This window comes from Micromys minutus (genome assembly GCF_963924665.1).
Source record: "Micromys minutus genome assembly, chromosome: 6".
Taxonomy (NCBI): Eukaryota; Metazoa; Chordata; class Mammalia; order Rodentia; family Muridae; genus Micromys; species Micromys minutus.
The window spans coordinates 44,337,626-44,350,897 of NC_137975.1; the positions used below are offsets into that span (position 1 = coordinate 44,337,626).

General features: G+C 38.8%; 1 protein-coding gene across 9 annotated transcripts in view; it reads right to left on the bottom strand.

The window, feature by feature from the left end:
* Positions 1–13,272, bottom strand: part of MLLT10 (MLLT10 histone lysine methyltransferase DOT1L cofactor) — a 124,618-nt gene that overhangs the window by 40,264 nt on the left and 71,082 nt on the right. For all 9 annotated transcript variants that reach the window (XM_080918286.1, XM_080918285.1, XM_080918287.1 and 6 more), the window contains 2 exons: positions 5,500–5,755; positions 2,539–3,108 (listed from right to left, as the gene is read on the bottom strand). In XM_080918286.1, coding sequence (XP_080774412.1) covers positions 2,539–3,108; positions 5,500–5,755 — 826 coding nt within the window. The remainder of the gene's footprint in view (positions 1–2,538; positions 3,109–5,499; positions 5,756–13,272) is intronic.

Genomic DNA, 13,272 nt, shown 5'->3' on the forward strand with positions numbered 1-13,272 from the left:
TTTATTATGGGAGGAGTGCTACTAGCAACTAATGAGAAGGGGCTAGGAATTCTGGTAAACATCCTATAAAAGACAAGTACTGAACACAAAGAATACCCAACCCAACATGTCCAAAATACCAAGACTAAGGACGTCAGTACTCATAGGGCTTAGTGTAACGATATAATAACTCCACTACAGACCCACCAAAGCGGGGTCTGTCTACAAACCACAACAGGCATCGATGTGATCTATTAGAAACAAAAAAATTCCAGCCTGTATGACCTCAAGCTATCCTCAAATCTTTTATCAACTGTAAAATGGGCACATCAACAGCACTTTATAAAACTACAAAAGGAGAGAAAAATAACAATACACTTAATGAAGCCTAACGTACCAGATATATATGTGTGTGTGTGTGTGTGTGTATACACACAATGCTTCTTTCTTAAAATTGTCACTGTTATTTCTGTTTACTGAAGTTAATAAACCATTCAAAGATTTTAATATTTATTTTGTATTTGCAAAATATACAGTATGAAAGTATAATAAACATTTTTCATGAGTCTTTATTTACAAATCATTTCTTCTCTCGGGATAAATAAAATTGATATTATCCATAACAATGTATCATAGCTGAATCTTATTTCAACCATCAGAAATTCAAAGCTACACAAAAGGAATGAAGTTTAGAGTAAAGATTTTTTGGGGCTGCAGAGATGGCTCAGCACTTAAGAGCACCGACTGCTCTTCCAGAGGTCCTGAGTTCAATTCCAAGCAACCACATGATGGTTCACAACCATCTATATTGGGATCCAATGCCCTCCTCTGGTGTGTCTAAAGACAGCTACAATGTACTCATATACATAAAATTCTGAAGTTCCAGCAAGTAGGACCATATAATGTGGCCCTGAATGAATGAATGAATGAATGAATGAATGAATGAATGAATGAATGAATGAAGAAACTGTTAATGGTTGGTGGTAGATGGCTTGGTAGTTAAGAGCATCTGTTACTTTTTAAGAAGACCTGGGTTCAATCAATCACACACACACACACACACACACACACACACACACACACACACCTCCTTATCAAGTGAAAATACTAACTTCATCTCTCATCTCCAGGAGATCCAATGCCCTCTCTAACACCCATGAGTACCCACATGCATGACATCACACAAATACACATAAATGAAAACAAGAGCCTGTGGTAGGCTATAGTGGTTCATGTCTTTAATCACAGCACTCACAGCAGAGGCAAGCAAGTATCTTAGTTCTGAAGCTGGTCTCATCTACATAGCAAGTTCTAAGCTGGCTAGAGCTTCTTAGTGAGATCCTGCAGTTTCCTGCACCCACAGAAGCTCACAATCATCTGTTTCTCCAGTTCCAGGGGATCGCTAACATGGTACACAAACACACAAGCAATCATACACATAATATAAATCTTCTTTTAAAAAAATAAAGAATAAAATACACATTCCCGGTTGTTTTAAGAATTAAAAAGATTTGTAACACGGTTACAGGTTACATAGAGCATGCCAGTGACATACATACTACATAGACTCATTCACACTGTCATAAAAATGATGACAAAATAGTTATGGTAAAGCACACCTCTATCTCAGCACCAAAAAGACAGAGACAACTGAATCACAGCCAGTATCAGACCTGATGGTGCTGGAGAGTCAATTCTAACTGGTACAACATTTCAAAATTAAAATAAAAGCAGCCTTGGGACCACTGTCAAATCTATGAAATCATCTGTCATTTCAGATTTAAAAAAAAATACTAAATACATTTTAAACAAATTTTAAATCATTTAAGATATAACTTGTTGTAAAATCCTATATTTATCACTTATAGAAAAAAAAGGTTCCAAAAATTTATATTACTTATGTACGATTACTAAAAAAGTAAAAACTAAAAAATGAAGTTTAGCAAAAGAGCTTTAAATACAAAGACACCAAAAATGAGTACAGACATGTTCACATCTAGAGCGTGAATCCTGCTTTGGTGTTATTCCATAATATGCAGGTGGAGCAAAACACAACTGAGAAACAGTGGATGACTAAGAAGCTGCTTAACTGCATTTAACTAAGTAGCATGAGATTGACCTAAAACTTTCAACAGGGACTAGTTTTTCTAGGACTGTGGGTACTTTCTTTCTCCTTAGGAACTGAAAGCTCTAGGGCAGGTGAGAGGGTTCAGAAGGTTGATAACTGAGGCCCCACCTAGAGGATGAGTATCATCTACACGTCATCTCAACCCTAAAATGCCCAGGCGTGGTGACTTGGGGGCTGGCCCAGGAGGAGGAAGACTCGGAGGCCAGCCTTGGTTACACAAAGATCCCAGCCAGCTTCGGCTACTTAATGAGCCCTTGTCTTTAAAAACAAATGATAATAAAATAAATTTAAGAAGAATGAACAAATGCCAAGGTTAATTAAATGTAACAGCACTTCAGAGCACACTCAGAACGACTGCTCACACTCTCTGGAATTGGGAAAGGAAAGGCAGCAGACTTGACTGAGAGGGAAAACAAGGCACAGAGCCCTACCTGAACCAACTGGAGATGAGCCAACACTGAGACTCTGCAAACTTCCGTTCCTGAGCAGGGTAGGAGACTTCTGAAGACTAGAGCTTGTCACACTTCCTGCAGCTGATGCTACTGACGATGTTGGTGAAGCAGAAGAGACTGAGAGATGAGAAACATTTTCTTGATTTTTGTTTCCTTTGGGCCGGCCAGGGCCATGCTTGCTTTGTTTATTTCCTTTTCGTTTCTTTTCCTTCACAGCTTCTTCTTCTATACCAGAAGTCTGAGCCCGCTTATATCCTGCCGTAGGGAGGCTGGAACTACCCAACTCTCCAGGTGAATTGTCAAAGCTTTTAGGCTGTGAAATAACAGTTGAGGTCACAGGGTGACCAACTAAAGAGCTAAAACTATTTACTCCCGCGTCCTGGCTCCCAGGCTCTCCTTTATGTACATCTTTGGTTGATGATGGCGGCTGGGTGTGAGTGTAGCTGTCATTTCGCAGGTCTGAGTCTGTAAAGCTTAGGAAGTCCTGGGGAGACTGCACTGAACTTCCAGATGATGACTTTACACTGCCTGGAGTTCCTGAAAAACTGCCTATAGCAAAATACACAAAGAAAAGGTGGAAGAGGAAGACAAACTGGGTAAAATGTTCCTCTAAGCAATAGACAAGCTACAATGATCAAAAAGGACTTAAATCAAAGGTAGTGTAGCCTACTCCTAAGACTAACATTTAACAGTTTCTCTGCTTCCCACCAAACACCCTGTTAGAGGTACTATACAGGAAAGACTGAACAGACGAACTAGCATGTCTGACAGAATGGCAGTGCTCTCTCCAGGGGACTGTCTCTTCAAGAATGGAGATACAACTGTAAAGGTTCCAAATCAGAGCACAACTGCAAGACACAGCTCAGGCTGTAAGTTCTAACAACAGGCCCAATCCATGATTACATTATTCACCAAATCAATCCACCCATCAAAAAAAAAAAAAGACTTCATGTCCTAATTCACACCTTATGTTCTCCTTGTCCATTTTCCATGAAGCTTCACAATGAAAAGCCAGCCATAAATAGCATCTTACCAATTTTAAAAATGAAGGGTCATGTGAAGAGACGGCTCAATGGTTTAAGAGCACTTGTTTCTCTTGCAAAAGACCCAAGTTCAGCTCCCAGCATCCACATGGTGGCTCAGAACATCTGTAACTTTAGTTCCAGGGATTCTGACGTCCTCTTCAGTCCTCTTCAAGCATGCACATGATATACACACATACACAAACACACACTCACACACAAAAGGTAAGTAAATCTAAAAGCAAAAATGAAACACCACGGGAGAGGTAGCTCCTCTATGCCTCTTTTCCAGTTGCTATTCTCACCTTACTCCCTCTAGTCAAAAACACTTGGCAACCCCATCATTATGCAGTTTAAGAACCCTGAAGTCCTTGTCTGACTTGTTTGCCAAATAAAATAAACAGATTCAGCTCTAATATCTCTCTCATAGAACTCAACAAGAAGGCTAAGTGGCAGACTGCTTGCATAGCACATGGAAGACACTGGTCTCCTTCCCGACCAACACAAACACACCCACACACAAATAAAAGTAGTATTTAAAAAAACACTTTAAGTACTTGGTATATTTAAATTTTCTAAAATTCACAGCAGGGCACAGTTAATTTAAGCATGCCAATCTGAAACGCTCCTCCTTCATGCTGATCTCATATTATCTCAGCTATAAAACCATAGCACATTTTCTGCTATGTCCTAAGAGGCTAAAACAATTCTTAAATATTTCAAAAGTATTGGAGCTAACCTTTAAAAATGGACTAGCACTTTATAAAAATAAACCAGGCCTAGCAACCCACACTATAATACCTGCACTTGGAAAGCTGAGGAAGATCAGAATCCACATAGGGTATCAAAGGCCACCCTGGGCTACATCTCAAATTAAATAAACTGTTTTAACATTAACAGTCTTATTGTCTGAATTCTGCTAACATGACATTCATTCAAGATGTGAATGAAATTACATGTGAGGTTAATTAATTTTCAAAGTGGTATAAAAATAATTTTTACTTAAATATGATACTGACCTTGGCGGTTTGTCTTCTGTCTGCTTATTTAACTTTTTGTTCTAAGACTATATGCATTCACATATAACAGAGTTAGAAATCTGTGGCTCCAAATTACTACTAGTATGAAATATTTAAATAAATTTAAATGAAAGGTCAACAGATTAGCAAGCCACTATTTACTTATTACTGCAAGACTCTGGATTTAAGTTTGAAATGCTTCAGCAAAGGTAAATGGCAGTCTTTTTATTCACTTCTAGGGGAACAATGGACACAGGTGAACAAGCTATTTCATACACACACCCCACAATTTTCTGGTTTCCAAAATAATACATTCATTTAAATTACATAAAACAATCACCTCAGCATATATACATTCTGAAATTTACCAGTACTCCTATGTTCCATAAAACAACACAAGCCCAGTCAATATTAAATGGAGTTTAACACAAAACAGTATTTGGGGAACACACTAAGATACTATCACTGTTCATGTGAGATTCAAATATACAGGCAGCCTGCTGACAGTGCAGCCTGAGCATAGAGCATAGAGCCGCTGAGTAAAAGTCTTCTGACTTCAAGCTTTGTAATAAATGGATTGCCTATGACGTATGAAATATACAGCTTTGTTAGGAAAAGTAAATAAAAGCAATACATAGAAAGAAAATTCCTATTCTTAAAAAAAAAAAACTACGTCTGTTTTCCTCCACAATCTGAATCTTTATTCTACAGCCATTTAAACATTAAAATTATAGTTTAAAAACACAAATCATTAAATATAAAGAGCAAACCTTTGAGAAACATTTTAAAACAACACTATTTTTGGAAATAATCCTACGCTATCAACCAACTTAATCTAGAATAGTCATTTGTTATGAGTAAAAAAATTCTTTTACAAAGCATTAATTAAAATACCATACCTTGTGGAAAGGGGCTAGATGCTGACACTGTTGTTCCTGGGTTTCTTCCACCACCAGGCTTCCTTCCCCTTTGACCTGAACTGTGAGCTGAAGACTTCTTCCCTTTGCCCTCTGACCCTCTAGCCTCTGAAACATCTTTTCCACTAGAGGTATGGGCAGAGACTTCCTGGAAATTTGCATTTGTAAACCTTGCTGCAGTATCTTCTAAGCGCTTCAGTGATCCAGATATGGAGTTGTTGCTAGTGCTTGTGTAAGTCTAACATTTTGATTTAAAAACAAAAACAGAAAGTAAAAGGGAAAAAGAACAAATTATATTTGGCTAAAGAAAACAGTAAGAATAAACACTGAATTTGCAAAAATAAATATTTCCATTAAAAAGAAGTCAGGCAGTCTAACAAAGAAAATTATGCTAAACACCATAAAAACCATGGAGTCAATTTTAACCCTTTTTTGCTGTTGTTTTGCCACCTTCAGGATCAAACCCAGGACCTTCCATGTGTTAGGCAAGCACACTATCCCTGGCTTCTTACATGTAGGACCCTATCGCTTATTTTTTTAATAATTGATAAGATGACTGTGTGAAGATTAGACTGCAGCAGATAACAACCAGCCTTAATAAAATACACAGAAATACCAAAGATATGCATTTCTCAAACATTGTCTTCATCAAGAATATATTTATTTTTATTTCTTTCAACAAGCTGATATGTTTGGGTCTAAAAGTATGAAACACTTCACAAATCTGCAGGCCATCCTTGCACAGGAGACATGCTAGTCTCTCTGTACGTTTTCCATAAGTATATGTGCTGCCAAAGCAAGCACAGAAACATACTACTTCTTAGACATGAAATTACTAGCTATAGCGCTCAAAACAGAAGTTAACAATGACTGAGAACAACAGAGCACCATCACCTCCATAGAGAAAACACTCACTAGAGTAGCAGGCTCCCTCCTGGCATGTAGGAAGAACACTGCGAGAGTGTGGAGGAGAACCTCAAAACAAGAAGAGTCAGCCTTTGAAACACAACTCTCTGTGAAACTTAAGTGATGCATACATGACTAGAAAAGGTAAGATAAAGGCTGCTTAAACACCTACTCTCTGGCTCCAGTGAACATCTTAAATGCAAGCATGCCCAGACACTGAGAGGTTAGGTGAGTGTGGATGCACTTAAGTCAGATGGTACAAATTAACACGATTCACAGCATCCCTTGGGAGCAAGATTTTTAATTTCAAAACTACACTCGCAAGTAACTGAGGAGTATAAATTCACTGACTAGCTTGAACTGCCAATAAAATTTTGAATAAATCTTTGTAATGTATCTAATATCAAACTTAATGTGAAAATGAAAAATTTTGAAGACACAAGTATTAACTTCTCAAATGTAACATTGTATGACAATAAGTTTGAAACTAAAAATAATAAAATCAATTCTCAAAATGATTATTATAGTGATTTTTGCAAATTCATGTTCAAAAGAAGAACTAAGAGAAATGTTCTTTACATCTAATAATCTTGGGGCTGGAGAGATGGCTTAGTTACTGCACTTCCAGGTACAGAGTTCAATACCCAGCAACCACATGGCAGATCACATCAGTGAAATTGGGATCTGAGGACCTCTTCTGGTGTGTCTGAAGACAGGGACAGCATGCTCATATACAGGAAATCTAATTTTTACTGCTACCATTCTACTACCACTCTCAAATCTAATCATCTCTCTGCCAAAAACATTTCAACAATAAGTTCAGCATCACCTCATAAAAACAAAACAGTCTGTGCTCTAATCAACTATAATTCACTAACAAGGTCAAAAAAAAAACAAGCTTCAAAGTCTGGCAGGAAAAAAAATAAACAAACAATACCCTTTAACAAACCAATAAGCTGATGAGACTTCATGGCTTACTTTAGAAACTTGAACCCTTTTTCAGGCTGGGCAGTCGATTTGAAAACTACCCTACCTTCCTTTTCAGATACCTTTTCCACAAAAACTGAGATTCAGCACACCTCACATCTGATCCTTGTATGACCTAGTGAAGCTTAAAAGTCATCTAAAGCATACAGTGGTGTTCTTGACTCCTATGCTTTGCTCAAGCATCAAATAAAGGATGATCAGAAAACTGAAATACCATAAATGGAAATGTAGTCACATCCACAAGACAGTTTTAAAGAGTGCTAGTCAATTTTCCCATTTATTTGACACATGTCCTTGTTTGTCCATGTCTGTCCATGAAGGGGGTATGGGGTAATTAATTAGAGAGCAATGAGTAAATAAACAATTAAAAATTCAGTGATAAAAAAAGAAAAAAGAAAAATCACACTGAATAAGGTTGAAGTGGAAATTTCTCGTTTCTTTGGAAACTCAGTCATGTCATATGACGTTTTGCTGGGGCAAAAGGTGAAAAGATATTTTGCTGAGACAGACACAGAGGTGAATGCTGAAGCAGACACAAGAGAGGAAGTGTGGTGTCTAGAGAGAATATGTACAGGAGACCACAGACAGTGGGGAGGCCCTGGCACAGTTCACACTGCACTGCACTGCTGATCTCTGCTTGCCAAGTCTTCACAGAGATTAAGTCGCCGAAGAACTTCTGCTGGTATTCTCGGAGCTTTATGCTGCTTCCATGGGCTTCAGCCAACTGGTGGAGCCTTGTGGTTTGTTCTAGATCGACTGCCTTTGCTGATTTGTGAGTGGTTACTGCCAAGTGAACTGCACTACAGATGCTGATTCATCTGTGTTTTCCTAGCGGACTGGGCTGCTGGTAACCCAAAGAACGACTTCTAGACAGGTCCACATTCCCCTTTGCCCTATTGCTCTTTCCTTCTACTACACCTCTGGGTGGTGGGCTGCAAGGGAAGTTGAGGCTATAAGACCCCTTATTAAAGTAGGTTTTAGAAATCTAAGCCTACATAAAGTAACTGAATATTTTAATTATTTTTTTTCTGTACCTACTAAGTTTTTCAAAAGTCTGACTTACGGAGAAAAAAGAATTAGCTGACGACCTTACTTTTAAAATATTGTATAAAATGAGCCACCTTAACCCGCAATACTACACAGGTTTCATTCAAAGGGACCTTGGCTTAAACTCCATATTTTAAGGTATCTCAAAAGTACTTGATCAATGATGTGCTGCTGAGGCAGTATGCTACTGCAGAATTCTCATGTGAACATTTGAAGTCAAAGAGAAAAAGTTTAAAGGGGACAGAACTAAGTGGGCCTGAGAATTCCTCTCCCCACAATAGAGACTGAGGATGATCTTACAATAAAAATATCTGCTTTTCAAGCAATTTCAAACACAAAACGAAAGGCACTTTATTCAGTACTTGCTGGAGTTTGAATGTACAGTGTCTGCTTCCCAAGGGCCCATATGTTAAAGGCTGGCTGAGGCCTGTGCTAGAGTTGCTCAAGGTACATAGGTGGGGCTCAGTGGAAGGAAGTTAGGCAGCAGGAACACTCAGCCCACAGCCCCTATTGCCCTCGAGATGAACCTCTACCACATTCAGGCAAAGAGGAGACTGAGTGAGTATAGATGGGAGCCTCTGGAACTACGATAGAGAAACTTTTCTCCCTTATAGTAAGAATGCTATCAAAGTGATAGAAAACTGTCTAACACACCTGAAGGCAATACTGTCTTTTTTGTTTTTAAATATATATGAGTGTTTCGCCTGCACACATGAAGGTTGTACAGCAAGCTCATATTTGCTGCCTTCCTGTTCAAAACAAGGGGTCAGATACCCCTGAAAGTCTACTATTCGGTTAAGAGCCATCATGTGGGTGCTGAGGACTAAACCTAGGTCCTCTATGAGAGCAACAGTGTTCTTACCCACTGAACCATGGCTCCAAAACAACCCATACCCATGTCTTTTTACATATACTAATGTACGGATTGATGTTAAGGTGATTGGACAGTGGAGAGATTGGCAGGGAGAAAGGCTAAGAAAATGGAAGAGGATGAGAAAAGGGGAGATTCCAGGAAGAATCAAGATGGAGCTGGAGAAGGATGATCTAGATCCAAGTGGTCTTAACTAGCAATATGTAAATATGAATATTTTTAAGGTTTTGTATCGGTCTTTTTAGGGTAGCTATTCTAGAAGGCGTAGGCCAGGCTAAGAGACACACTCCAGAAGACCCTTGTATTTGTGAATGTTACCTTGAGAAACTCTAGCAGGTCCTCATGAGGAATTTATAAGAAAGATCCCCCAGTGCTTCACAGAGAGGAACTATTGGAGAGTACTTAGAAATTTTGTTCTGGTGTTTTGTTGGTTTAATGTTCTTGATTTATGGTGGCGGTGGGGTTTCCTATGGTGGACATACAAGTGTAGAGGTCAGAGGACACTTTTGTCAAAGCTGGTTCCTTCTGTCTACCAAGTAGAATCTGAATTCAGCTCATATTCTCAGGCTTGGCTGCAAGCCCAGACCCAGTCCAAAGCATTCTGTTCTTAGCAGGTCCTATCTTAGAAGAAGGCAGCTAACCACACCCTGAGGTGCTGAACTTTTACAAGGAGGAACACATCCTCTTATCAGTACACCCCTTGTATCAGGAGAGGAGGAGGGATGGTTAAAGCTGAAAAACCATTATGAGACTTAGATTCGGGCCACAGAAACATGGGCTAGACAATCATACAGATACAGAAAGCTTCTTCTGCTCACACCTCACCCCACTGCATCTATTTATTTACTATATCTAATGTAGCAGAAGTAAAAAATACTAAAAGGTAGGAAAAAACTTTGAAGAAATTAAAAGAGCATCAAAAAGAGACACAGCAAGAATATCAAAATGAATGGACCAATAATTAAAAATATGTGCATGTGCATTTAATAAAAGGTATGGTAACCCATAGCCATATCTCAGCATTCTGCAGGCTGATGCAAAAGATACAGATGGAGGCCACTTAGAGTAACAGCAGATCCTGTCTCCTTACTGCCTGAGTTCTCACCAAAAAAGGAAAAAAAGGAAGGGAGGGAGGGAGGGAGGGAGGGAGGGAGGGAATGAGGGAGGGGAACAGAATACACAAAAAACACAAAGGCTATAAACAGAGATTAAAAAAAACAAAATCAACAAAAGGAAAATAATAACAAAAATAGTCTCTACTAACCTAGCTATATGAATTAAGTGCCTTAAACATGGTCTAATCACAGAAAGATTGTCAGAGTGTATCAAAATTCAAAGGCCAGTTACATGTGTGACCTACAAGAAACCTACTTTTTCAATGGTTAACTACAACATCAACTTGAGATCTAGAATCAACTGGGCAAATTCAAAGGAGTTTATCTTGATTAGTTGTGTAGGAAGACACAATCTTGTTGCAACACTCCTTGGGCTTTACAAAAGGGGAAAAGCTTAGCATAAACATCCATTTCCCTCTGCTTCTGGCGTGCAGATGAACTGTGACAAGCTGCTATCTCTCCCCTACCGACATGATTTCTCAGCTAAGATGGACTGACTGTTAGCTATGAGCCAAAATGAAATTCTTGAATTGCCTTTGTCAGTGTATTTATCACATCAGAAAAGTAAGACATTAATTCAATACAGACACGCAGTTTGGAAGAAATGAAAGAAGAAAAATATGCCAATACTAATTCCAAATAAAGCAGTAATTAATATTAAGAATAAAGACAATAGACTTCAGAGCTTAATTAATTAATTAGAAAAGGCTAAGAATAGGACATCACATAATGATACAGTGATAAATACTTCGGTATGTGGCTAACTACACAGCATCTACTGTTTTGGCTGAGAACATTACTGCATCAGAAAGAAAGAAATGTCAGATGTGCTAGGTGGGGCCATCACCAGAATGATGGTCCTAGTTCTCTAACAAAGCAGACTAGGCAATCCATGAGGAGCCAGCCAATAAGGATCATATCCTTTCATGGCCCCTGCATCAGCTCCTGCCTCCAGTTTCCTACCCTGCTTGAGTTCCTGCCCTCAATTCCTTTAAGTAAGCCAAATAAACCCGTATTCTTCCTCAGTTTGCTTTTTGGTCATTGTGTTTCCTAGCAGCAATAGGAGCCCTAAATAAGACATCTGGGGGGGGGGGGGGGAACTAGTGGGCTGACAACCAGTGTTAATCAACTAAACATAATTGATATTCATAGATTGCTTGATTCAAAAGCAAGTTACACATTATACCAAACTCACACATAACATTTACCAAGATAGTCTATATTCTGGGTCATAAAATACACCCTGACCAAATATAAGCACTAGGAATTATCCAGGAACCTTTTTTCTTTTTTCAAAACAAGGTTTCTCTGTATGGTCCTAGCTGTCCTGGAATTTGCCCCGTAGACCAGGCTAGCCTTGAATAAGACAGATCCAGCAAGCCTCTGACTCCCAAATGCTGGGATTAATGGTGTGCACCACTACTCCTGACTGACAGGAGAAATTATGCAATACCTTCATCTTGTCATAATAGATTTAATCTAGAAATAAACTAAGATAGCTAAAATCAGAATTAAGCAGGACTATCATAAATTTCTCTTTCTGATGTTGTCATAAAATATTTGACAAAAACAACCTAAGGAAGGTTTAGTTCAAAGTTCAAGGTCACATATCACATCTACAATCAGAAAGCAGATATCACCTGCATTCAGCCCCATCTCCCACTCATTCTAGCCATTCAGTCTAGAGCCACCTACTACTCAAATGGTTTATTGGACTTCTCCCCTTCAAGCAAATGCAGTCAACATAATCCCCAGAGCTCGCTTTCCTGGATAATTCTGTACTTTCTCATGTTGAATATTAACAGTACCCATCACAAACACCAACAGCATAATTGACATGAGCATTATTAAAAGAGCAGAAGTATTCTACAACCACATGGAACTAGTTCTTTAAAGAATGGCAAGATTATAAAGACTCTTCCCAGTAAGAATCCAGGCTGCCCAGCAACTTCACTTGTGATAAATGAGCCAGCAATGTACCTCCTAACTTTCTAGCATACAGAGCAGGGCCGTGATAAATTTTTATTTTATTTTCAACTGCTGAATTGTAATAACACACCCTGATAGCCAACAGTAAATTAGCAATATATACCAAATCTCCTGTATATTCGGAACAAACCCTTTCCTCCTACTTATCTAACTAAGTACCTAGAAGTAAGTTTTCTTTGGATACCTCTAACTGACCTTCAGGAAAGTCACAAGGTGTTCATGTTTCAACGTCTTCAAAATGCATCCAGCTATCACTGTCTCAGTTTTAGTACCAACCTCCCTGGGTTGGTTATTAACAACCTCCTTAAGGTTTCCCTAGTTTCAATTCCTCTCTCCTGTCTCTACTCTCCCTTCCCCGATCTCTCCATGGCAAAGCCACCAAAACACCTTGTGCAAAGTTACACCTTGTTTGATTTCGGCTCTTCCTAACAGCTCACTTTCCCCAAACTGTGAGACTATACTGGCTTACCTAGCCCTATGCAGTGAGGTCTCTACACTAGTCTCATCTCCGCTGTACTTGCTCACTTGCTACTCTGTCCCAACCAAATGGCTCAACCTCTCTTCTGTTTGTTCTGTCATATGATAATCTAAATAATACCTAACATCCTAACATCCTAAGTAATGCTTAATATGAACCAGATACCATGTGTGTTGTTCTAAATATATTACAGTAATCAATTTCAATTATTATTTCCCCTCTTTACAGGGAATCACATATAAATGCATAATTACTAAGTGGTGAAGCCAGATTTCAAAATTACAAGTAGCTAAAGTCTGAGATGAGGCCCACTTCTTAATTCACACGGTGCCATTCATGTACTACACTTGAGTAGTCCCTGG